Source organism: Lathamus discolor, chromosome 2 (assembly GCF_037157495.1).
Source record: "Lathamus discolor isolate bLatDis1 chromosome 2, bLatDis1.hap1, whole genome shotgun sequence".
NCBI lineage: Eukaryota > Metazoa > Chordata > Aves > Psittaciformes > Psittacidae > Lathamus > Lathamus discolor.
Window position 1 is genome coordinate 37,901,974 of NC_088885.1, and position 26,448 is coordinate 37,928,421.

At 38.4% G+C, this 26,448-nt stretch overlaps 1 protein-coding gene across 1 annotated transcript in view; it reads right to left on the minus strand.

Annotated features, from left to right (window-relative positions):
• The window catches only part of ITGA8 (integrin subunit alpha 8), a 116,392-nt gene that overhangs the window by 38,106 nt on the left and 51,838 nt on the right, over positions 1-26,448 (minus strand). Inside the window, exons 16-24 of the mRNA XM_065666475.1 lie at positions 26,344-26,399; positions 25,665-25,819; positions 24,419-24,556; positions 23,888-23,955; positions 22,833-22,980; positions 16,943-17,035; positions 11,093-11,172; positions 7,999-8,079; positions 1,617-1,722 (exon numbers count right to left, since the gene is read on the minus strand). Of these exons, the coding sequence (XP_065522547.1) occupies positions 1,617-1,722; positions 7,999-8,079; positions 11,093-11,172; positions 16,943-17,035; positions 22,833-22,980; positions 23,888-23,955; positions 24,419-24,556; positions 25,665-25,819; positions 26,344-26,399 (925 nt within the window). The remainder of the gene's footprint in view (positions 1-1,616; positions 1,723-7,998; positions 8,080-11,092; positions 11,173-16,942; positions 17,036-22,832; positions 22,981-23,887; positions 23,956-24,418; positions 24,557-25,664; positions 25,820-26,343; positions 26,400-26,448) is intronic.

A 26,448-nucleotide genomic window follows, 5' to 3' on the forward strand; every position in this document is an offset into this window, starting at 1 on the left:
TTAAATACATTTGAAGTCACATATATAGTTCCACAAACAGCCCAAATGCTTGAGACAAGAATTTTTGTTAGAGAATTTTCAGTTTAGAGAATTATGTTAAGAAGAGGAATTCAGAAATAATATTTTGTATTTTACGGTCTAATTCATTACAGTTTTGTATTAGTCATGCAAATTGCAATCTTAAACTGTTGATTAAGCTCAGTTGCTTATATTTTCTTGAGTGCTAGTTTGTGAATTATGACCATACGTGAAGCACTCTGTTTTACCCCCTATAATAGAAGTCATCCATCAGATTCCAAAGATGGTCTTTATTCCATGAGGTTTCCTCAATGCACTTTCTTCTAACCTGAATGCTATTCTTTTAAATGAGGAATCAACCACAGAAAAAACACAACAGTATAAGGTAGAAATATGTATACTTCAGAAATTAAGAGTATTTTCAACTGAGCATTTTCTGAAGAATGACGTAAGAAGTTACATGTGTGTGTAAAGGTTTTTTTCAGTTAGCTAAAAATTACAGTAAAATTATTTTTTCCTGTGCACAACACTCACAGCTTTTAATGAGAAACCAGTCAAATAACTGAAAATGTTTGTCATTGATTACAATGAGCCTTTAAGCACTCTTTTTATAGAATCACAGAATCATAGAATAGTTAGGGTTGGAAAGTACCTCAAGATCATCTAGTTCCAACACCCCTGCCATAGGCAGGGACACCTCACACTAAACTATCCCACCCAAGGCTTCATCCAACCTGGCCTTGAACACTGCCAGGGATGGAGCACTCACAACCTCCCTGGGCAACCCATTCCATTGCCTCACCACTCTAACAGGAAAGAATTTCCTCCTTATATCCAATCTAAACTTCCCCTGTTTTAGTTTTAACCCGTTACCCCTTGTCCTGTCACTACAGTCCCTGACGAAGAGTCCCTCCCCAGCATCCCTATAGGCCCCCTTCACGTACTGGAAGGCTGCTATGAGGTCTCCACGCAGCCTTCTCTTCTCCAGGCTGAACAGCCCCAACTTCCTCAGCCTGTCTTCATACAGGAGGTGCTCCAGTCCCCTGATCATCCTCGTGGCCCTCCTCTGGACTTGTTCCAGCAGTCCCATGTCCTTTTTATGTTGAGGACACCAGAACTGCACACAATACTCCAGGTGAGGTCTCACGAGAGCAGAGTAGAGGGGCAGGATCAGCTCCTTCGACCTGCTGGTCACGCTCCTTTTGATGCAGCCCAGGATACGGTTGGCTTTCTGGGCTGCGAGCGCACACTGAAGCCAGCCCATGTTCATTTTCTCATCGACCAGCACCCCCAAGTCCTTCTGCGCAGGGCCGCTCTGAATCTCTTCTTTGCCCAATCATTATTGTCAAACACCCAAAATGTTTACAGATCCCTTAAATGTCAAAGACAGTCTCCTAAAAATAGCAAAATAGTATCTCCTTCACTAACATGAACAGATAGTGTGGTTGTGAATTCTCAGATTAAATTTGGTCATGTGCTAAAGTCAGATTGCTTACATTTGTGGCTTTATATAGTTTCAGATAAAGACAACAAACCAAATCCATTAGGATTTACATGGCTGCAGCATGAGGTCCTGTGGCAACAAATATAAATCTTACCTCATAAATGTGTTCTACTAAAGGACCAAGTTCTTCTTCTTTTGTAGGTTCCTCTTTGGGTTCCCAGTTGTGAAGCGGCAAAATAATTGTTGGGGGGTGAGACACTCTGTAATATATAAAACAAGTAACTGTTTTTAGTGATCAGCCATATTACTTCTAGAAAAAAGTCAAGATTATTAGAGAAACCTGAGCCCTTAAGGGCTTTTTTGGGGGGCATGCGTATTAGAATTAGGTGAGGTGAACAATACAATGCTTCCATAAAGTACTACCCAGTCCTTACAGACTACAGAGGGTGTGTGCATTTAGTTTCATACTTCCTCTGATGGACGATCCTTTCCAGACAAGGGAGAGACTCTTTCCTATTTAAAGAATGCAGTCTATCACACATGTACATCATTCTCACTGATGAGGTATCTGAATATATTATCCACAAAACTAGAGTAATGATACATAATGTATTTTTTCATTTCAGTTTAAAGCCTGTATATGTTTGATGCTATGCATCTTCCTTCCCTGCAAGACATTTTTAGATATTTAACTGCTCTGACTGTAAATTCCATATAACCTCTGTTATCATTCCTTTTAAAACCATTTCAAAGTAATCTATCTCATTTTACAAGCAGAAACTCATGTTTCAATAAATTGAATCAAGAACTAGAGCCTGAAATAGTGCTTCAGGCTTCCCATTTGCTTTGCAAATGAAGTAGCAGCTAAGGCATTCCCTGGAAAACTATTGCAGCTCGCAACACAAAGATCAAATATAAATGAAGAAAACAGTGACTTAATATTTGACATCTTTCTTTCTGCCTGCTATTTTATTTTTCCTTTCCTTCTCTGTCTGACCTCAAGAAAGAACCAAGTGTCTCCTGTTGACATTTCTATTTGAATCACAAGCATTTTCTTTCCCATAAAACCTGAAAGTTCCTTGGAGGGGTCCCATTCAGATGCCAACTTTAACCTTATTCATTTATTGTGTAGCTGGGAAATCAGATCCCAAGAATTTCTTTTGGCAGGGTAAATGAGTCAGTCTCACCTCTGTGCCTGGCAAAATCTTGGAGCACATTCTCCTGGATGGCATGCTAAGGCACATGAAAAACAACAAAGTGCTTGGTGACAGCCAGCATGGCTTCACTAAGGGGAAATCCTGCCTGACCAATTTGGTGGCCTTCTATGATGGGGCTACAGAACTGATGGACAAGGGTAAAGCAGTTGATGTCATCTACCTGCACTTGTGCAAAGCGTTTGACACTGTCCCACACAACATCCTTGTCTCTAAACTGGAGAGACATCAATTTGATGGATGGACCACTCGGTGGATAAAGAACTGGCTGGACGGCCGCACACAAAGAGTTGTGGTCAATGGCTCAATGTCCGGCTGGAGACTGGTAACGAGTGGTGTCCCTCAGGGATCGGTGTTGGGACCGGTCTTGTTTAACATCTTCATCGCTGACATGGACAGTGGGATTGAGTGCGCCCTCAGCAAGTTTGCTGATGACACCAAGCTGTGTGGTTTGGTTGATACGCTTGAGGGAAGGGATGCCATCCAGAGGAACCTCGACATGCTTGTGAGGTGGGCTGATGCCAGCCTTATGAAGTTCAACCATGATAAGTGCAAGGTCCTACACCTGGGTCGGAGCAATCCCAGGCACAGCTACAGGTTGGGCAGAGAAGAGATTCAGAGCGGCCCTGCGCAGAAGGACTTGGGGGTGCTGGTCGATGAGAAAATGAACATGGGCTGGCTTCAGTGTGCGCTCGCAGCCCAGAAAGCCAACCGTATCCTGAGCTGCATCAAAAGGAGCGTGACCAGCAGGTCAAAGGAGGTGATCCTGCCCCTCTACTCTGCTCTTGTGAGACCTCACCTGGAGTATTGTGTGCAGTTCTGGTGTCCTCAACATAAAAAGGACATGGAACTGCTGGAACAAGTCCAGAGGAGGGCCACGAGGATGATCAGGGGACTGGAGCAGCTCCCGTATGAAGATAGGCTGAGGAAGTTGGGGCTGTTCAGCCTGCAGAAGAGGAGGCTGCGTGGAGACCTCATAGCAGCCTTCCAGTATCTGAAGGGGGCCTATAGGGATGGTGGGGAGGGACTCTTCGTCAGGGACTGTAGTGACAGGACAAGGGGTAACGGGTTAAAACTAAAACAGGGGAAGTTTAGATTGGATATAAGGAGGAAGTTCTTTCCTGTTAGGGTGTTGACGCACTGGAATTGGCTGCCCAGGGAGGTTGTGAGTGCTCCATCCCTGGCGGTGTTCAAGGCCAGGTTGGATGAAGCCTTGGGTGGGATGGTTTAGTGTGAGGTGTCCCTGCCAATGCAGGGGTGTTGGAGCTAGATGATCTTGAGGTCCTTTCCAACCCTAACTATTCTATGATTCTGTGATTCTATGAGTTCTGGCACAGATGTCTGCCATCTGCTAGCACTGAGAGTAACTCTTGGTGCTAAAATGGTCAGAATTACCTTTTCTTTACAAGGCTCAACAATCATTGCTTTGCTGGTTTTCAGAATCTTTAGCTGAAAGAAAAGCTGTAAAATTTCAATGTTTGTTCTGCCAAAGCTGAAAGTTTGCTGACGGGAAACTTTTAAAAAAAGAATTGCTAATGAGGGTCTTTGTTATTTTGTTCCCAGCATATAACATTTAACTAAAATGGACTTCAGTACACCAATATTAATTCACTTTCCCTTGACTCTCAAGAGAGAAAGCATGACAGCAGATTGCCCCTTGAAGTAAAGAACAGAAGCCTGGATGGTTTGGTTGGAAACACTGACGTCTTAAAATATTTCAGGGAGAAACAAACTGTTCTTGCTTCCAGCTTTTACGTCATAATCAATGAATGAAATGTGTTATAGAAATGCTTGTAAAGAATATAGCTTCTCAAAGCAGCAACGGATCCCACAGAAGAACAACATAATACAATCCAGCTAACATACAACTGTTCATGAAATTTAGGATATCTTGGAGTATCATGCTAACTCTAGATACTTCCTCAGACTTCAAAATACCGGCAGCTTGTACTAACAAGTATGCCAGAGGAAAAATTTACAAACCAAGCCAAATAATAAAGGAAGTGAAACATATTCATTACAAACTAATTTCTGATAAGGTACTAAGCCTACTTAGCTTGTTATATTTCACAAAAGGATTAGAATTATTAATTGTTGTTGGAGAACAGTAATAGGTTACAAAAGCCAAGATACAGAGAACCTTAAGCTACTGCAAAAATTTGTAAACCATAAACTGCACATAGACAAAAAGAATCAGGCATGAGGCTTCAAAACCCAGTGTTTCCTATTACACTGCCTGTGCATTATTTTTCTGTATCCCCCATTCCTCTAGTACTATTTCAAAAGTGGGAAATAACAACTATAATACTCTAGGACTTTTATAGGAAAAAAAGATAAGCAGAATAACCAAATCTTAGTTAAAGGAGCAACTGCTCACTGAATGAACTATCTAATGAGCCACCTAGATTTCTTTTGAACAGGATACTGAAGAAGACTTCTTCCTTTCTGATAGACGCAGTATTTGCTCGGGTCCACTGTGCAAGTATATATGCGTGTATACATACACATAATTTGATAACTACTTACTTTTCTTTAGTAAAATGTACAATGTTTCCAGTTTCACTTTGTGCAACTGTGCAGAGCAGTAGGGAAACCAATGCAAGATATTTTCAAGTCCAAATGTGGACACAGTCTCCCTTTTATTTTTATCTAGGAAATTGTGAGCAAATAGTTCCCTTGGAGCTGTATGCTTTAACATCACTGAGTAATTAGCAAAATCTGTCAACAAAGCATTTGGGAATTTTCCTTTGTACATGCATGCTATAGTTAATAAGAAAACTAAAAGACTTAAGAGGAAAGGAACTGGAAGTCATTCAGTTTAATAATGCCTCTGTATTTAATGACCTGTTTCTTAGCACTGCAGGCAGCAATTCAAGCCACTTTTTCCACTTGTGGGCATGCTGTTTTTAAGAACATAGGATGTTTTGGTCATTTCATTCATCTATTTACCTATTACAGAACTTTTCATTAAAAACAATACACTGTAGCACAGAGAGAAAATGGTGGAAGCAAAAAGTTTCTCCGAAGTTTACAAAGGATACAAAAAGTTTGGAAGATTTTTCTGCGAAAGTGATGAGCCACCTCACTGACAGAAAACCCGCAACAAACCAAACAACAAAACTAGAATCCACAGCACTGGAAACAGCCCTTACTGAGAAGTCTTGTGCATGTATCCATAACCATTTCACTGATGCACTGAAACTCCAGGATGTCCTTAACCTGGGCGTCCACACATGGCAACATCTAGCAGCTGCTGGCTCCTAGCATTCTCTCACACAACTGCAGCCCACCAACTAACCCCTATGATTCCTATTTCCTCAGCCTCTATTTCTCTTTCTGCATTATCTTCCCACTCATTCTGTATTTTTCACCTCTTTTCCTATGCAGCTCCTTTCTCTAGATCACCAGTAACTACGGAAAGTGAAATAATACTCTTGTTTCTGTTTGTTAAACGTAGTCTTTCAACCGCTCCTTTTCAGAAATAAAAGCATTAACATATATCCACACAGTCTTTGAGTGACAGTCCTCTTTTTTTCCACCTAACTCTAGCCTTAGGGTTAGCCTTCTTAACCTCAAAAACACTTACAAAAACGTGATGAAAACTACTTTCAAAATCTCCCTGGCTTAGATTGAATATTAGAGCAGAAAATATGGTCCCTGTGATCTGCAAAATAACTTGACCCTGCTCATGAGAGGTAGTCAAAGTTTTGTCTTAGAAGTGATAATAATAAATGGATTTTTATAAATCCATAAGAACATAAATGCATTTTTTTTTTTACACCAAATGTAGCCCATTGAGGCGCATAATGTAAGAGACATCTTCCCCTCTTGCATCAACCAGCCTCATGGCCTGACTATGGGAGCGAAGCTGGGCCATGTACCTGCCTTCTCCCCTCACAAAGCTGAGAATGGTTAAGGTCCAGAGCTGTAGTTTGTGAAAAGGAGATGTAGGTAACCTGAGATCCCAGACAAAAAGCATTTTGGGCAATTATTTACTTTAAAAGCACATCCCCCCGACTTCCTCCAGGATGCCAGAATAGAGTCTAGTTCCAAAATTTTACAGGGTAGCCTGAAATTCAGGGACTCATAGAATTATAGAATTGTTTAGGTTGGAGAAGACCTTTAAGATTATTGAATACAACCAATAACCTAGCACTACCAAGTCCACCACTAAACCATGTCCCTAAGTGCCAGATCTGAATGTCTTTTAAATATCTCCAGGGATGGTGATTCAACCACTTCCCTGGGTAGCCTGTTCCAATGCTTGACAACCCTTTCAGTGAAGAGGTTTTTCTTCTTAATATCCATCCTAAACCTCCCCTAAGGTCCGCCCTGAGCCTCCTTTTCTCCAGGCTAACCAACCCCAGTTCCCTCAGCCACTCCTCGTAAGACTTGTGCTCCAGACCCTTCACCAGTTTTTGCTGCCCTTCTCTGGATTCTCCCCAGCACCTCAATGTCTTTCTCCTAGTGAGGGTCCCAGAGCTGAACACAGTATTCAAGGTGCAGCTTCACCAGTGCTGAGTACAGGAGGACGATCACTTCCCTAGTCCTGCTGGCCACACTGTTTCTGATATAAACCAGGATGCTTTTGGCTTTCTTGACCACCTGGGCACAAGCTGGCTCATGTTCAGCTGGCAATTATCACCTTATGCATTTTTTAGTTTCTGAAGCCAAGCTGTATGTGAGAATAGAGATAGAAATCATATCCTGGGATTCTTTAGTTTTGGCATCCCATGTGTCAGTGGACAGGCACCTGTTTCAGGTGCAAATGTAAGATTCCTACAACAGTAGCTGACTGACCTCTTGTCATAGCTCATTCCTTTTTAATCCTTTCTCCAAAGGCCTCACCCTACTCCCTATTACTATATGCCTTGCCATAATGTGTTTCATCCTTCCATGCATAAAAGCATTAGATTCTGCTTTGGTATTCGGAATTAAGTGCCTAAGCAGACCTACACATATGAACAGGTATTTTGCATGAGCAACTTCAACACATAATTTGAATTCTCAGATAAAATGTTAGCTCTGACTGGTGTTATGACTGTGTGGGATTCTACAGCATACTGCACTTGCACAGATAGTAAATTTATTGGAGTCCATGTGGGTAGTCTAGCCCCATATAACCTGGTAAATCCTTAGTAGCCCCATCCCACAAGTCTAGTAAGGATGACACTACCTGGTAATTCTCAGACATTCTGGATGGATAAAGTGTTTGAGATTATAATGTGCCAAAAGATTCACTACATGAGATTATTCTATGTTGAAAGATTTAATAAAAAAAATAGTTGCTACTGTTATGAATTGAAATGATTAAATACTTACCCTCTGATCTGTACTTGAGCTGCAGCACTGATGTTGATACGCAGGTTAACTAAATTGCTGATGGGATTAACCTTGTTAGAACTGTAAACAAGGTTTGAAAAAGGTTAATTAGCAGAACTCCAGAATGTTATAAATACAGCACTGAATATCACAAGGCCTACAATTAGGAAGCAATGCCATTGGATATATTACAGCATTGGCTTGGTATCACCACTTTTCAGTCTTGTAGGACACTGGTATTTCACTTTGATACTATCTGAGCTCATCACATGTTTAATAATCAACTCAAGCTTCCTTTGAAGACTCCTATGCATGAATATGATGTAAATTTATTTAGCTCAGAATATCATGTAAATTCCTTGTTCAACTTGGCTATCTGTATGGATAGGAGTATCTTAATAGCATACAAGGGTGTTTCATGCATTGGAAGAAGGCAGTATGAGTGAACAAGATAGGCTTTGTTATGAAAAATATTTGATTTTATGACTCCAAACTTGTGACTTCTGCATGATAGTCTTTGAAGAAAAAGAACCAAAATAAGCTGTTTCTTTACCTTTATTTTCTCTCCTCCCCTGTTCGGAGAGTATTTACAGTCTTAATCCCACTTAACAGTGAAAACAGATCCCTATGTGTAAAGCCTAGTGCTCTTACTCATTTTGTTGCCTTATTGCAAAATCTTAAAGGTAGTTTCTCTTACGTCAAAAGGCCATCTCTATAACTGTAGCCCATTCCTATAAGAAGATTTTCCAGGTTCATATTCATGAAGACAGTGAAAATAAATAATTACAGATTAAAAATTTATTTAATTATGGGATTAATGATCCTAATTTTGGAGGTTTTTTTCCAAGCAAGTATGGAAGTACTTCCTTGCTTCATGCAGACCAAGTTTTTGTTGCTGTCACAGTTTACTGTTATCACATCTGGGTAGCATCAGTCAAACGGAAACATTCAGAGGAGGCCAGCATTCCCAGTGACTGACTCCTGAGGAGTAAAGGGCAATACTGCTTTGATCCAGGCTTTCTGGTTACAGATTGCTAAAATTAGGAGCAGCTCTAATTTGTCTGTAAACTAACGTAGATTCCCCTCACATATAATTTGAACTTTTGATATAATCCTCTATATCCATTGCTTTGAGTACAAAAATACAGAAGTTGCTTTAAGTATAAAAATGACTATACCATGAATTTGTTAGAATAAACTGCTCTCCAATTTGTATAATGGTGATATTTTCCACAGAATTAAAATACAGATTTTGATCATATATATTATGCATTCAAAACTTGTTTGTAGTTTATGGTATTTTGCAGAGAAGAAAATAGTTTAAATAAAAGTGCAGGACATCTCACTTATTTAAGGGGCATATAATTGCCTAGCAAAATCCACATCAGGAAAAGAATCAGATTTCAAGACACTACTCAGCCTCTTGCTTATTTCCTTTAAGGAATGAACTTCATTCAGTCTTGCAAATCAAAATATTTGTTTTCCACTTTATGTTTTGAAGCAAATTAAAGGTATTTCTTTTGAATAACCTGGACCAGGAGACAAATTCAGACATCACCTCTGCTTCCCTTTCCTTCCATTTAGGTAATATCCTGTTTCTGCCTTATGGATTTCTGTTTCCTTTTTCTTTTAAGATTGTTTTACCTGTTCACTAAGGGCACAGATATGCACAAACTGTAGTGCTGCTTGAGAATTAATGTACAAAGCAGTGAGTTTTAACTGCATTGTACATTCTTTATGTGGAAAGTTCTACCTTTTTTTTTTTTTTTTTTTTTTTAAGTAAAAACACTGGTGTGTCCTTCATCATTTTGATACCAGTTTGTGGAAACTGTCCTTTTCGGTCACACAACATATTTCCTCCCTTTACATTTTAGTGAGTCACACTCATGGAGAAGCATGAGATGTTGCTATTTCCTGAAGTTCAGACTTACTCCTTAGTACAGCTTTCTCACTTTTTCTACAAAAGTGACCTACCCTCAACTCTTATTATCTGGACAGATTTACCTACCCAAAAATCTCAGTGTCTCCAATTTCATAATATGAAAAGGGTAGTGACAAAAGCCTCCAATACCCATTTAAAACTGTATTGTTTGCATTAATGCCCTGACAGTGAACAGTGGTATGGACATGGGACCTGAAAGCTAGACATCCTATCTTGTATCTCTCTCTGGAGGAGCACATATATGATCTCCAGCTCACCAGCCAGACCCCTGGAGAGGGCTGAGGCCTGACCCAACACCTCATTGTCTTCTGTGGCACTGTTGTGCCCTTTCTGAGTTCCTGCACTTCCCTTCCTTCAAGGGTTACATTATGAAAACATGACTTAAACATTTTAAGTGCCTCAGTTATTTACCACAGTGAACATGATCAAGGCCCTCATTAAAGGCCAGACATTAGCAATTAAGTCTCTGTGTGTGGGACAGGAGGGCACATCAGGAACTCCGGTGTGCATTTGTGGAGGACAGATGGAGCAGAAGCCTTGCCACCAACTGAAGACGTTTGTTCTTGCTGTTATTCTAGAGCATCCCGTACTGTGCTTTTTTTGTCCCTGTGGAGGAAGTACTGCTTGCTGTATTCTCCAGCAGTAATATTTCAGTCCAACAAATGTGGAGGAAACTAATGGAAAAATGACAAAGCTTCACCTAAAACCATCAAACTGAAACCATTTTCTCTCTTCATGCCAGTAAATCTGTTGAGCACATTTTAACTGCTTTCCTTCTATTTTCTGAACTGTTGTGAAGAAGTGGCATGTCTTTTTGTTTTCAGAGCATGACAGGTTTTTAAATACAGAACTTTGTTACAAGGTGATCACTGTTCATTAATTCTGAAGTGGAAAACAAAGTGCAAATTTGGCAAATGTGCAGAAGATCCTTGGAGCACTGACTAAAATCAGGTAATCTGAATTTTAACAAAATAAAATCCTCAGAATAACTCTAAGACTAAATAATAAAAGCTAACAAGGTTCCAACTCTACAAAACTTCCTGAAGAAAGCTACCATAGGAAAGCCTGTGACATAACTACTGACGCTAAAGTGATCTTACATATTAAACTTCAGATATCTATAGGAATTCAGAATTTGATAAAATATCTAACCTCTTTATTTGCAGCTCAAAATTGATGCTGAAATCTGCATTTTCAAAATGCTGAACGGAAAATCGAATGCCTGTAGAGAACTGACAAAGAAATAAAACAACAGGTTACTAACAATGGTTAATCTCTCCATATCAAAAAAGCAGTACTGTTCAACATTTCATTTCACAGACCTGTATAGAATACTGTTGCTTTTTAAAATCAGTATGAAGTAATATTATTTAGTTGTTTTCAGGAAGAAATACTATCCTGCCAGTATACGTCACCAGATGGAAAATTTGGCTGGACAGAGGAAAGATCAAGAGCAGCAGAGAAGCACACTCCCAAGAACACAGCGGTGGGCCCTTCTTCATCCAGATAGTCTTTGCTTTACTTTGCCAAGTCAAAAGAAAGTAATAGCTGTCTGGCACCTCCCATCCCTCCCTCCATCCATGCATGCCTTTATCCATGTCTCCAAGGCTTCCTGCTCCTCCTGTTGTCCCTGAAACTGGGACATATGATCTGCATGTTTTAGGTGTTGCAGGGCTGACTGATGACTTGTTTTTCTTAAGCAGCAGCTGAATAGCTTAGTTTGATTTGGTTTGAGTTTTTCATTGCAGTTCAGTTAAGAGGAATACAGCTTCAACGTATTTGCAGGTCAGCTTATCACCTTTGTAGTCTTTACACTTGTAGTCATACACTTACAGTGTACGACTACAGAAGGTAGAGGGCAAAACACAGTTCCCAAAACTGAAGGAGATAAGCACTACCTTGTCTTTATGCAGACCTTGCTTCCTTCCTCTGGTAATTTCCATTTGCTTTGCAAATGGGCACAGAGTAAAGCAAAACAAGTTAATTCATAAGAGAGAATGAACTTGAGGGCTAACTGAAGGAGGAATATACAATAACATACGGTGCGATCTCTGTAAGTCTCTTGCTGTACATATTTACAGGCCTGGTATCTAAGTGGCATGGGAGCAGTAGGAGACACCATCTGCCCTCATTGTTAAATTAATAAAATTGTACTGCAATGTTTAAATTAATATTTTTAATTGCCTCATTTCAACTGCATGTCTGTTAAATCTCGTAATTTTTCTAATGTAAGTTTTGCATTGAGACTGCCAGCAAAGTCTACTGTCTGCAATCTTGAACAACTTCTCCCTCCCTCCCTTATTGCCTGATGGTAGAATTTCCTGCCAGATAACTTGCATGCTGTGCTTTCATTTCTTTAAAAAGGATGGTTACATATAGTCATATTCTTCATGTGGAGAAACAATCTTCCTGAGAAATTCATCAAAAGGCATTAGGAAATGAGGACATCATTCCTTCATCTCTGCCAGTATCTGAGTTGATTATGGGGGAGGGTGGAAGAACAAAAACAAAAAAAAAAAAAGAAGAGCTGTCTGCTTGGCACATTTTTCTTAACATACTTCGGGTAGCATTGCCAGCAACAGATCAGGACACAACAACTCAGAGTTTTATGTTCGGGACCTACATTCAACATCACTGAAGAGAAGCCATTTTCCTCTGTGGGTGTCACTTCAGAAGTTTAATCAATTCCTTTTTCCCAAGCTTTTAATTTTCATTCAGTTCTCCTTCTTTCCTCCCTTGCAGTGGTGCATCACTGAATTTTAGCCCGTCTCCAGAACAAGACTTAGCTAATGTTTCAATTACTGCTTTCAGTTGTCCTACGCTGAAAGCAATACTGTCATCATAAAAGAAATGGCAAATACAAATCTTTGAATTCTAACCATTTAAATGACATAGCTATAGCTAAGCTCTCTTTTTAGCAGTTAAACCTTTAAAATTAAAAGATAATGCTCATTCAATTAAACAGAAGCTGAATAGCTGACTTGCAATGGATAAGTTGTTTTTGAGACCACTTTCAGAGATGACTTTAACAACTGCATTGATATTGCATTCACCTTCAAAAATAAAAAGATTTTTTTTAATCTCTGAGACAAAAAATTCTAAATATTCAACCTGGCATTAATTCAACTTGGCATCTCTCTCACTGCTTTTACTAATCAGTTTGTATAAATTTGTTTCTACTTATAGCAACAACAAAAAAGATTTGATGAACCTAAGATAAAATTTTCCTCAGATAGAGCAGGCATGAACTGCAGTTTTGATGATCTGTTATACCCCTGAGGCTTAATCCCTTATCTAATACTGAAATACACTCCTACTGTACAAGTCTAATAAGTTGCAGATGTTGCCTTTTGTATGATGGTATGACTTTGTTAATGTCAAGTGGCTCTTGACACTGCCACTAATAATGGGGCAAAGATGTCCACACGCCCTTGCTGAAAACACACTGAGGCCAAATGAGCTGAATTTGCTGGAGCTTGTAACTTAGCAATCACTCAACCTCCTTATTTTAGTAGGCCAATCATTTTATCAGAATAGTTTAATTTTATTTAAAATTTTCCAAGTGAAGCTAGTTTAATTAAAATTGCATTATTTTCCACATCAGTAGCATCATGTATCTTTGAAATACATGTAATTTCTGCTTTAGTGATAAGCTTTAATCTGTTATTATGTGTGACAGTATCTAGGAGTACATTGGGAAACAGGGCTAGCTTTTTTTGAAGTGTCTTTCATATGCTGTCACTTTGGTACATACCAAGAAATAGGCAAGATGTTAGTTAGGGTGTTGAGGCACTGGAATGGGTTGCCCAGGGAGGTTGTGAGTGCTCCATCCCTGGCAGTGTTCAAGGCCAAGCTGGATGAAGCCTTGGGTAGGATGGTTTAGTGTGAGGTGTCCCTGCCCATGGCAGCGGGGTTGGAACTAGATGATCTTGAGGTCCTTTCCAACCCTAACTATTCTATGATTCTAAGATCTTACAAGTCTCCCAGTCTTCTAAACTTATTTCTATTCATTTCTATTAATTTCCAAATTGTTCTACTAGCATTTGTGATAAACTTACATCTCACTTTCTAAAGCTGCTGAACAGGCATTAGGAAGTTTGTCAGTCTGATCCATTTCATTGTCATAAATAAGCACTTTGAGCACTCTTTGCCAGTGAAATGGTATCTGACATTTAGTTTGCATTCTGAGCTATATGGTATTGTGATTTACCTTCCCAAAGTCAGAGGTACACCAATTTTGATGTCAATAACCCTTTTTGAAGATGTGTAGGGCCAGACAACTCTGTAGCCTGCTGCAGTAATGTCCCATGGGTTATATCACAAAATCCTGACACAACACTCATACTCATGATGTTAAAGAGTTCAAGAACTCTAGGATTTCAGGGTGCTGAAAAGTCATTAGGGTGACTCAATAGTTAAGAGTTTTAGGAATGTTTGATTGTGACCTAACCCTCCCTTCCCACTCCCTCACAACTTCCACAAAGAGTCCTTTCTGAACGAGTATTTTGAGAATAACTGATCTCCTTCCAGAGCAGAATTGTTTTGCAAAACTGGAAGTGGACCAGAGCAACCTTTCGTGATTTATGCGACTTGTACAAAGGGCTGGTATTTCACTTTTGGAAGTACATTTGCATCATAAATGCATTTGGACTGAAAAAGCTCAAGTCCTTTCACCTTTACTAAGCTTCCAGGAGAGCTGTTTTCAAAGGAAAAGTTAGGCTTTAAGCTTTCACTCACTATACTCAAGCACTTTTTCCAACTGGCTTTGTAATGCTCTATCTTCGTATACCTTAATTTTAAGCGCTGGATTCTTTCGTGTATAAGACAGAATATCCTTCAACATGTTACGAACCCTGCTGTTTTATTATGCTTCTTCTGTCTCTCTTTATGAAGTATTTTGCTTAGGAATATTTGGCAACAGTGCATTTATGGCAGCCATAGAGCTGATCCTGAAAAGAAACAGGATTAGTTACGCTGTGAGACTTCATAAGGAGACAGATGAGAGTAGTACTGCTTTAGTGGCCATCAAATAGCATTCCTGAAGTCATCACACTGCCAGCATTTTGGGTCAAGGATGAGGTAGAAACAGGGCTTTGCATTCAAAGGGAGGAGTGTGAAAGGCTATAGTCTAATACTGCCACATTCAGACCTTTCCTTTGCTTATGTTTATGACAATATGCACACCAGAAAGATATGCTCCTAGCTTGGTATACAATGTCAGTGTCTTTTGTGTTTAGTCTTCCTTTTCTTTTCCAAACTCATGTGTTTCTATGCTCTCCTTCCCCCCTGCCACTGCATTCTGATCATCCACAAGATTCATGTCCACTTCAGTCTGTATCCTGAGAATTTGCTGCTGCTATGAGACTAACCAGGAAACCACTAAGCAGATAATCCAGATCTGGTTTTCTGGTACAAGAAAATATTTGACTTGACTTGGAATATATCTAATGCTTCAGCCAATCATTGCCTCCATCATCCCATTATGAAAACTCCATTCCTCAGAAAGGTTTTCAACTACTCTTACTTTTTAGTAGTTTCATTTAGTAGAATAAACCAAAATCTACAAAACCTTTTTGCTCTCTTCTCTCTATCCTTCCTAGAAAATGTTTATAGTACCAGCTTCAGACTTCCAGTTCCACAGTAGTTCAACAGAGAACAATCCTCATCAGGCAGGTTCCAGCTCCCAGTAGGTCCATTGCTTGGGATTAATTTTTCAGTGGTTTCCACCTTCTTATAATCCCAAAGAGTCTCTCTGGGACTGCTCATGACCATGAAAGCAGACTGTATGAGACACCTCGTCTCACATTCATTTTCAAAAGCTCCATGACTGATCTGAAGCTAACCCTATGATCCAAACAAGTTTATTCTAGTCCCAGGCTCCTATGCGATGACTCAATTTGTTCTTACTATTGAGGGTCAGGCAGGAAATGCTTCAAGATCATAAGAGGCCAGGAGAACACTTCTTTATAGAAAGGCTGAAGAGTGAAATATTGATCTTCCATACGACAAATCTTAATTTCATAGGATTTTGAAAATACGATTTGCTTTGGTTTCTTTGCAAAGCCCCAGGTCCAATATAAAATGCAAACTGTGGTAGTTTTCAATTACAAGCTCCTGTTTATTCTTCATGTATGTTCATGTTGACTACTTAGATTTTATTAGGACAGCTTTTTATCTAGGTATAAAAGTTGGATTATCTGGGTTTAGTTAAATATACATAGCATTTATGAATATATGAGCAGCACTAGAATTCCTCTGGAAGGGGATCCATAGCCCAGCATTGATGGATTCAGCACTTCTGGGATTGCCTTGTTTTATCATGAAATAGAAGTGATGACAGCTGTGTAATGGGTAGCACTTTTTTAATCTCCAAATCTATGTTTAATCCTTATCTGCTGTCCATTGTCAGTTATTATTCAGTTCCACTTTTGTCTAAAAACAAGGCTACCAATGTTCCATCTGATGTGTAGCATGATTTATGAGTAAATGTCTTAGGAAAATGTTTAGAATTACATTAATAACTTGAAAGAAAACTTGATTCCAACCATATTTTCACATATATATAAATCATGATATAAACTGATAAGACAACTCTTGCACACTCAAGATAATAATCAGGCAAAGAAGCTGTCATTTACCATACATATCATAAGTAGAAAGAATACTAAAAGGGAGAAATAAACAGATCGCGTTATAGATTGGGATTCTCTCTTCATCACACTAGTGCAACTTTTCTGACTTAAATTGAGACACTCATTTTCTTTATAGTAAGTGAAATAAAACACAGGCTTTAACATCACTAACCTTTCAGAACACCAAATTGTTAGTTTTTCAGAAGCACAGTTCTTCCTCTTACTACACTGACAATTTCCTGTCTAAGTAAGTAATTTGCTTTACATGCTGCTTACTGAGACACATTCTGCTAATTAAGTAGGTTTCCATTTTCTCCCCTTTAAAACTCAATCAGGTAAAAATCAGTAAATGCATCTGGTTTTCCCTTACATTTGCGCCAGCCACCATGGGGTTCCCAAGATCACAAACCACCATTCTAGTTTCATTTTCCATCTTGTAATCACAGCTCAATACACGCAGTGCCTGTAACAAAAGGACACCGATATGGAGGTCAGAGATCACAGTGAAATGTATCCGGTTGGGAAAGTGATGTCTTTTTGTCTGTGACATGTCTTTTGATTTCAGACACCTGCTCAGTGCACTATCAAAACATTTAGTTGGTTATTGTCAGACAATGGGGGAAAACTGATGCCAGGGAAAAACAAACAGGAAAGTTTCCCAGTACCTTAAGAGCCATGATGAGATCACTCTATCCCTAGTTTTAATATACTGCTTTGTTGTTGTGAATCATTCCTATAGCCCTGATGACTCAATAGAGACAAAAAGAGTAGGCAAAACTGGGTGAGAAGGATAGGCCTTATGTTAATTGCCATAGTTGTTATCATCCATCATCAGTCTCTACAGACTGAATTTCTGGCATCGGCAGAACTTTATCAAGGACCAAGTCTAAAACTTTATTTTCTAACATGTGGTAAAGTACTTAGAATATTAAATACTTGTGTAAAAACATAAACTGTTACCTGTGTCTAGAATTCAGCAACAAAGGAGATTATAGATTTTTACATTATCAGAAATTAAACTACTTTTTGCTCATAGCAATAAGTACAATTTAACTGTTTTTCTAGCAACTCTTCATTCAAAGTCCAGTTTTTACCTAACATTTCTCAGGCAGTTTTGTTCAGTACCTTTGAGGATACGCTTGTATAATTTCCCTCTAAAGCTCTTAATGTTAAATGTATCCTTTCTTTTTTTTTTTCAACCCTTTAGTCTTTATCATTAGTTGTTATCATCTGTGACAAAACAGACTGTATAAAAGGAGAAACAGAAATAGTGCAAGTTAGGAGATACAGAGTAAGACAAAGCAACAAAATGTTTGCTTATTTTTCTGTTTTCCTCTTCAGCATATTCAATAAAAGAAAATACTTCCACATCTGTACAGAAGTAAACCAGCTTTGTAAAAGCAGGATGCAGCTAGTTGTTGCTATAAGGCTCTCTCACTACCTTTCCTCTCACTTGTGATTCTTACAGATTAAACAATACGTGCAAGGTCATGCTCTTTATATACAAAGACCTGAGAAATCTACAGACCACTGACTAGTGACTAATTCTTATCTGTAAAAGCCAGCATGGACATGCTGACCGTATAATTTCCTGAGATTAAAAGAAAAGATAGGGCATGTCCTAAAAGGAGCCCATGTAAATCATGCCCTCAGTCAGTATGCCTCACTGTATACTGACACTTTTAACAGTTTGTTAGGAAGAAACATAGTTTGTTACACAGCATGTCCAGTGCACTAATAGCCTTTTCAAGACTCTCTAGGGTTGGGAGGGAGGGATTTTTGCACTCTTTCCAGCTGGTTAATTAGAGGTGGGAAGCAACACAGGGGAGAAAAGAGGGCATTAATATAGCTGAAACCACACTTGTTTGGAAAACTCTTTGTTTTAGCATGATGTGTGGGTTTACAGTTTTGATTTTGTTTGGTGGCGCATGTGGAAATTAAGGTCTAAATATTAGAAAATAAAATATTAGAAATGTTAGAAAATAAAAATCCATCTAAAATAATATAAATATTAGAAAATAAATATCCATCTAAATATCAGAAAATAAAAAATCCACCTAAATTTGACATTTGGCACTTTATTAATACTGTATCATAGACCAGCACAGACAGCAAATCAGCCCTTATCACATAGGTTTTGTCACTCAAAGTCTGAGCAAGTAGAGATTTGTGAGTAGCTTTTCCCCAGTTTAGAGGTTATGCTCTTAGACTGAAAATGATTAATGGCACAGAATATATATGACCAGCATCACAAAAGCTAATTTGTGCAGCATAAAAATGTGACAAAGGGTCAGATGTGGTAGAATTTCTTCAATACTGAGATTTATTGCCTTTTTTTGTTCACTGATCACCTTTCTGAGGTGGTTAAGTACAAAACAGGAAAATTAAGACCAGGCACGAAGCAAGCAAGAGCAGACAGAGACTTACATACCTAGCATTGTCAGCATGTGTGAGTTCATATGGAACTCAGCCAGATGGAAGGTTTTGCCACAAAACCCTTCTACCTGCCACTGGTAGCAATTTATATTTTTATAGCAACACATGGTCTTTTTTTGGCAGAAGCAAACCCCCAACAATTAACACATGTGCTCCCAGGGTGCATTTTAACTGGAAAATGATTGGATGCTTTAAGTAATCCAGGCAGCCTACGAACTTGAAACTTTCTGGTGGTCTTAGCGATGAATTACTAATTGATGCCAGACCAGTTAAGCACAACAGGCTGCAGAGTAAAGACATCTCCTCTCTCTCCTTGATCAACACCTTCCGATTTTAATTTCTGAGGAAAAGTGGATGGATTAGGTACGAGGTGTCAGAATCTAGCTTCTTATCTAGCTGAGGTATGAAGAGCTAGTATTTGTCCTCACAAGATTCACATCATATCTCATTTAGTCAGCTACCATTGACTTATTGTAAGAATTTTCAGGTAAGACAAGAACGTTTCAGTTTTTCCCCTATTTTAAGACAGTGTCATGCTTTAGTTAAGAAAGGCATGAGGATAATGGCTCAGTGCCTATCCACTGCAATATAAATCTGGTGGTGATCTGCAGTTTCTAGTCTGAGCAGAAACAGTTATGCCAAAATTCATCATGTGTTTGGTGTGGAACAAATACCCTTTAGGGCTTTGTATTTGCATGACCAGCTTCACTTAGTTATTTCATGAGAATCTGGGTTCCAGCCATTGCTACTAACGCAGGATCGAGAGGTTCAATATGGGGAACTCTTTCACTGGGCAAAGGATCAGCACACAGTATTCAAGCAATGGCTTGGGATTCAAGCACCCAGTCGTGCTATTGTAGTGTAAGAATATACCATACAGCATGTATACACTGTCTCTGGATCTACTGCTGGCCATGAAAATACGAGGTAATATAATATGTGGTTACAGTTTTTCCATTGCAGCTAATCTCAGTAACTCCACACCTAATGCATATGGACAGTTACTACAAGCCAGTGGGTTTCCAGGAACTTGTAAAGCTGTGGTAATTTACTCATTTACCTGGTCTCTGGACCTTTTAAGTGTTTTAGCAATACAGCTAATGAATAACACATTTGATTTCATTGTAAGTCACTGCATTTCATTAATCAGCTTTTGACTGAAGGAAATATCAGTATGTGCAAGAATCAATGAAACTTCAAAATTACATCCTTGGCCTCAAACTTTAAGATCACATGCATTTACTTGGCTCTCTGCTTGCCTTTGATCATGTACATCTTTGCAAAACACTCCCTTGGTACAGTTGCACAGTGTATGTACAATATGCTACAGAATCAGGTTGGAGATAACAAGATAATGTCAGCCGAGGCAGGTCAAACATTGTACTCCATAAAGCTGAAGGCAAGTGAATTTTCAGTTAAGTTGTTGATTTTAACACTTTCTTAGTGTAATTCAAATGATGTATATAACCCAATAAATTGTTTGAAAAAATTCAGTTTGGACAGGAAATACGGAATAAATTTGTTTCTCTATTAGGTAGACTAAATTCAGAGTAACCCCATAGTAAAGTAGCTTAATATACTTTATGAGTATAGTTACTTTGAAATGATGGCAGCATAATAGAATTATTTGATTCTAAACATTTTTCAGTTCCATCAGAAACGTATCGAATGATTTACTCAGCTCATTACGTTTCATTTATTCTGCTCTGAGTCTACCTGTTTTGCTGGCTCAGAGGTGAATATGATCTCTGCCTTAATACAAGGAATTCTGCAGTTTGGAGAAAAACAGCTACACAGAGGACTGTAAACACTGATATACTGAAGAGTCAATGAAATCCTTAGCTGCAGAGCTTTAAGAGCATGATTGCAACAGGCTCTACCACAAATCCAACTGTTTGCTCAAATGACTGTATTAAATGAAGTACATTTCTGGAGCAGTCACACATGCCCCACTGGCAGGGTGCAGTGCAAACACAAATTCAGAAGTGAAATCCTGACTCCACTGAAACTGGCAGTAAAACATTAATTTTAACCTATGGTCCATGCATCAAAGTACCAGCAGACCTAGAGACCTTTTTTCCACATACCTCAGTGGTTACTGCATAGCAGTGTGATAATTTCTTCTGTGTTCTTGTCAAGCAGTTCAACCTGCCATATTTTTTTTAAGCCCTATAGATTGAAATAATTAAGTTCCTCTTTAATTTATACTCATTTACACTATGACCCTGAAGAATTTGGCCATCCTGGTAACACATGAACCTCTGAGCACTCAGGGAAAAAAATTAAAAACCCTGCTAATTCTTGTTCGAAGTGGTCAAATTACTTAATTTGCACATTTAGACAGAATGAATTAAATGAGAAAACACAAGAAGGTTATAAAAGAATGTCTGAGTTTAAAAATCTGTTTTTCCAGCCTAAATTTTCTTTTTAAATTACAAAGATTACATGTTCTTTCTCATGCTCACAGCAGTTTTAGATGGCATACTGCAGCTCAGAGAAGTGACTGAACACATACTACAGCCAACCTCCACCAGTGGTTAAATGCCAGAAGATTTTAGCTTTGTCTTTTAAAAGAAAATTACCATACCAATTTCTTTCCAAATGCACTAAGAAGTGAATTTTTCAGTTTATTTAAATGGCACCATAGTATCATGAAGACCATAGTTTTTAAAAATATTTACAGTTTAAAACCAACAGAAAGACTAAACTTGCTTTCAGTACCATACATAACCCTTGTGAAAACTGCCCCTGAAATGCAGACGAAAAGACACTAAGAATGACATAGACAGTAGGACTAATGTTTTGTTCCGTCTCAGAAAGAACTTTATGACATCTCTTTGTATGGAATAAGTATGAAAAGTAAGAGGATAAGGAAATGGCTGGTAAGTTGCGTTCAACTTCCTTAAAAATATTTGCCTTTAGAAAGGAAATTAATTTGTTTTCTCCCACTCTCACCCTTGAGGCCCTTCTGAACATTTCAGGCACTGACAGAAAAAAGCAAGCTCATGTTGCAGCAGCTTGGGAGATTTATGTGCAGATGAGGCGATTGAGACTTGCTGTCCAACAGAGAATACATGAACACTCTGCTTGTTTGCAGGATAGTGTTTCGCCTTTGCTCTTAGAAAACAAACAGACCCAAGAAGGAAACACTGTGTGTTCAGTACAGCTCAGCAGGACTTCAGTCAACATTAGTCCTTCTGTGAACACTGACACATTTTACATTAGAACTGCTTTTTTGGCCTATCCATAAGACAAGATAATGACTACAATTGAGTCAAGTTTATACTGCAGTCAAAGTTCAGCTATTCAGGATATCAGAGACTGGGATATCCTTAATAATGGTAAAACACTGGTATGCTGGGACCATAAGAAAGCAGTGTCCAAGTGTCTGGGGTTCAGCAGGGCTCATTAACTTTGACTGAGAGCTGGTAACACAGGATCCAAGGTTGGAAGCACTCAGGGAATTCTGTACTATCACTCCCCGCTACTGGTAAGGTTTACTGTTTCAGAATCTGAATGATGCAAATACCTCTATCCCTAGGAGAAATGTGACAGTATCTGTATGATATTGTAACTAAGTTAATAGCAAGGCGCTGGACTTTAGCTGACTCTGAACAGAATGCTCCTGTCCTTCCTGACTTCTAGTGACATAGCTAATCTCTAGCCTGGCCTGTGTAAGCAAGGACAGCTGAGAGCCGATGGAATCTCCCTCCATAAGAGGCACCTCTTTACTTCCTGCTTTTGGGTGGTATACCCTAACAGGTGGTGAACCTTGCTCCCAGTTCTTCTGCTTTTTTACCACTAACATTTTGATTTTCATTTACCTTGTTGTTGCGTTCAACCCCAGTGTAATCTGCTTCAGGTGGAATCTTTATATGTAGTTCAGCTTCATAGGCTCCTTCCCCATCATTCCGTGGATTTATTATGAGCATGACATAGTTTTCTTCTCCAATTATTAGCTGATCTTTATCCCTGTAAAGGATGTACTACTTGTCAGGAGTTAAAACATGCACAATTACAATTTACATATGAATAGAGCACAAGGACATTTTGTTCTGAAAGATATTCTGTGAACACAGAATAAAATATTTTCCATAAAAATGACCCCATGGGAAAGAATGCCAGCACTGGGTAGGTTCTGTGGCTTACCACAAAACTTGAAAATTACTGATACAAAATTTCAGAGCCTGACTACTTTCTAACCAGAAAGAAGTATTTAGTGGAGGAACTGCTTGCCACAGGGGTCCCATCAGCAGTGTTTTCCAGAGGACACAAGGGTGGTGGAATTCCAGTTTTCCTCTCATGCCCATTGTAAAATGAACGATGACAGAAGACTTTCAGTGGCACTGTGCCCTTTCCTTTCACAGCTATGTACTGATTTTGACGGCACAATCACCTGTCAGAGGTTCCCCACTTGACATACTTCTCTGTCTATTGGAGGAACTGTTGCCATGTTTTGAAATTCTGTTATTCTGAGATGCATTCACCTCACTGTACAATCAGTTCAGGTGAACTGTGTCCCAAGTTCAAAGTCACTGGCACACTGAAATGAACAAATTTAAAATCTTTGAACAATCATTTGTATTATCTCTCAGCATTAAGACAACTAGGATCACTCCTAGCAAACACTTGCAAAACTATATTTTCTATGATAGCCATTAAACATCATGAATGTGTCTGACAAAAATACGTTTTCAAGTGTGTATTTCTCCATTTCTGGGTTTTCTAGAGGAAATGGATGTGCAAATTAAAATCTGTAAATTAGGTAAGAATGAGTAGCTATAGCAAACAAAAGAACTGTATTCTACACATTCTGTTAAGGCAGCTATAAGAGTCCAGATTTTGTTATATGTGGCATCATTTATTTTATATAACTTACGGCACAGCAGAAAGCTGCAAGTCAGGAACGCACAAGTTGTCCTCCCCACAGTCAACCAGAATGTAAGCCTGGATTGTTGCAAAATAAAAGAAGTTGTAATACAGTTAGTGCATCCTTCAGAGTCTAAATCACTTCATTAAATATCACTAACTCATATGTCTTTAGTATCATTAGCACTGCCTTAGTGAATCAATCTCTTTCTCATTTCTGTAAGTTCCTTTCCGCACAAGTAGTTGGAGACTATGCATACTGTCAACTATGCCCTTAGCAGAATAGTAACACTTTTCAGGTCCTTTCCCACACTAAATTGTCTTATATATTCTAGAATGAAATTAAAATTATCAACACAACAAAGTTTTGGAAATGCTTTAAAGGCCTGTTTCTATATTTATATTCAATTTACATTTTGAATTAATTAAATCCTTGCTGTGCAATTTCTTGGCATGATATTCTGTTATAAGGAAGATGACAGAGTATTTGTAAATGCTTTCATGTTTATAATACAGAAAATGTGGCATGCAAAATTCATACCTGTTCTGTTAATGAGTTTTTCTGGTAATAGTTCAGTATTGGCTTCACAGTCAAGCTATCTTCAAAACTGGATTCATCCAAACTATAATTCAAGTTTATACTGATGGGAGATAGTTTATCTCTAAATTCTGTTTCATCCTGTAAGCAACAATCACATAATAAAAAACAATGGTTAAATACAATTATTTTAGATTAGTACAGTATGGCAACAGATTCAGACTTCAGTCTTTATCAAGGTAAAGATATGGTTCTGACAGCTGCTGGCCAAATTATGGCTGTAGGCAATGTCATTAGGAAAGCAAAGTGACTCAACAGTAACTGGAATGCCCAGAACACATTGCCTCCACAGCCCCACATCTGGAAGAAGGTGGCTGAGCTGAGTAGACCCAGAATTTTTTCAAAGCATTAGCCTAAAATGAAGCTGTTTAAAAGAGACACACAGAACCAACTCCTATCAGCTACTGCCCACCTTCCTTTCAGAATGGAGGTAGGGCATGTGTGGATTTGTGGAGGTAACATTGTTGGTTTACTCCAAAATCAAGAATTTATATGGATTAACAATGGTAATACTCCACCACCTTTATTGCCTGAGTATTGCTTTACATACTGCTTGAGACTTCTTTCTTTTACCTCCCACGGCATTTCTAGGACCAGCCTTGGAATCTGCTTCAATCACGAGGTAATTCCAGCTGCAAGTGAGTAACTAATGACACTTTCTCCTTCACAACCTCAGTTCCACAGTTTTAAGTTTTCTAAAAACAATTTTAAAATATCTTAAAAATATTTTAAAAACAGATTAATTGTAGGCCAGTATTGCTGGTGACACTCCTTCAAAATACCTTTTGAAAATGAATTGGCATGATCTTTTGCATGTTTAGTGGACTGTCCCACAGTGAACATCACAGGGAGAGCAATCTTGCATTTTTGTATCAGGAGATGCAGTATTTAATCAGAATTTCCAGAAAAGCATGAAATGAATGTATTTGTACACAGAGGAACTGTACGCTCTTTAAAGGAGTCTTTCTTTTATACTTACATTGACAAAAGATGAGCCAAAGATTTACATAGAGAATTTTGCCCAGGTAGAAGAATGTTCTGGACACCCAGATGAGGGCTTTCCTGTCTCACATTTCCGCAATTTTGGGATCTAAGAACAATGGAAATTGTTCTTCCTTTTCCAGTGGCTCCTTTTTTCTATTATTATCTTTGGATGCTTGATACTACTCAAATATTTTGAACAACTTACTCTGAGATAAACAAGAAAGTCCTGGCAATGGAGCTGTTTCTGTCTTTCTATCACAATGGAGAAATAATGATGTGACTGATGGTAATCAAAGAAGAGGGTCCTCTTAACAGCTCCTTTCTGTTTCAATGAATCTAGTTGCAATTCACCTTTCAGCACTAAAGGATAGAAGTAAATCACATTTTCATTAATTTAACATGGAAAGAAAAAATAGTAAACTATTACTTACGTATTATAGACAATTACTCTAATAAAGTCTTCCAAGCAGGACTAATTCATGGTTTAAGTGCCTGTCTGTTTAGCAGCACAGTAGTTTTTAATCCAAAATATGGAGTATATGTAATTTAAGTTTACTAATTTCATTTACAGATTGTACTTTTACTGAACTTCTGCTTCTTTTTATTTATTTATTTTCAAAACATAACATTCTCCAACAGGGTACATTCTTGGTTTTATTTGGAAAATTGCCTAAGCTGAATAAAAAAATCCTTCAAGTGAATAATACAAGCTTTGTGTTTTATATATATGTATCTGCATATACCTACACACACACACATCTTTTTAACTGTATTTTCTTGCCTTAGGGAGATCTCACTCATATCATGTTTTAAGATGTAAGATAAAAATACATCTGAAATTGAGTGGGCCAGAGTAAATTACAGGAATACAAAACATTTCTTACCTATCCCATCTGAAATACTTTGACCTTCAAAATCTGCGCAGACTCTTACAGTGAAGCTACATGTAAAAAAAGTAGAAGTAATTATTAGCAGAAAGAGAATTGGCA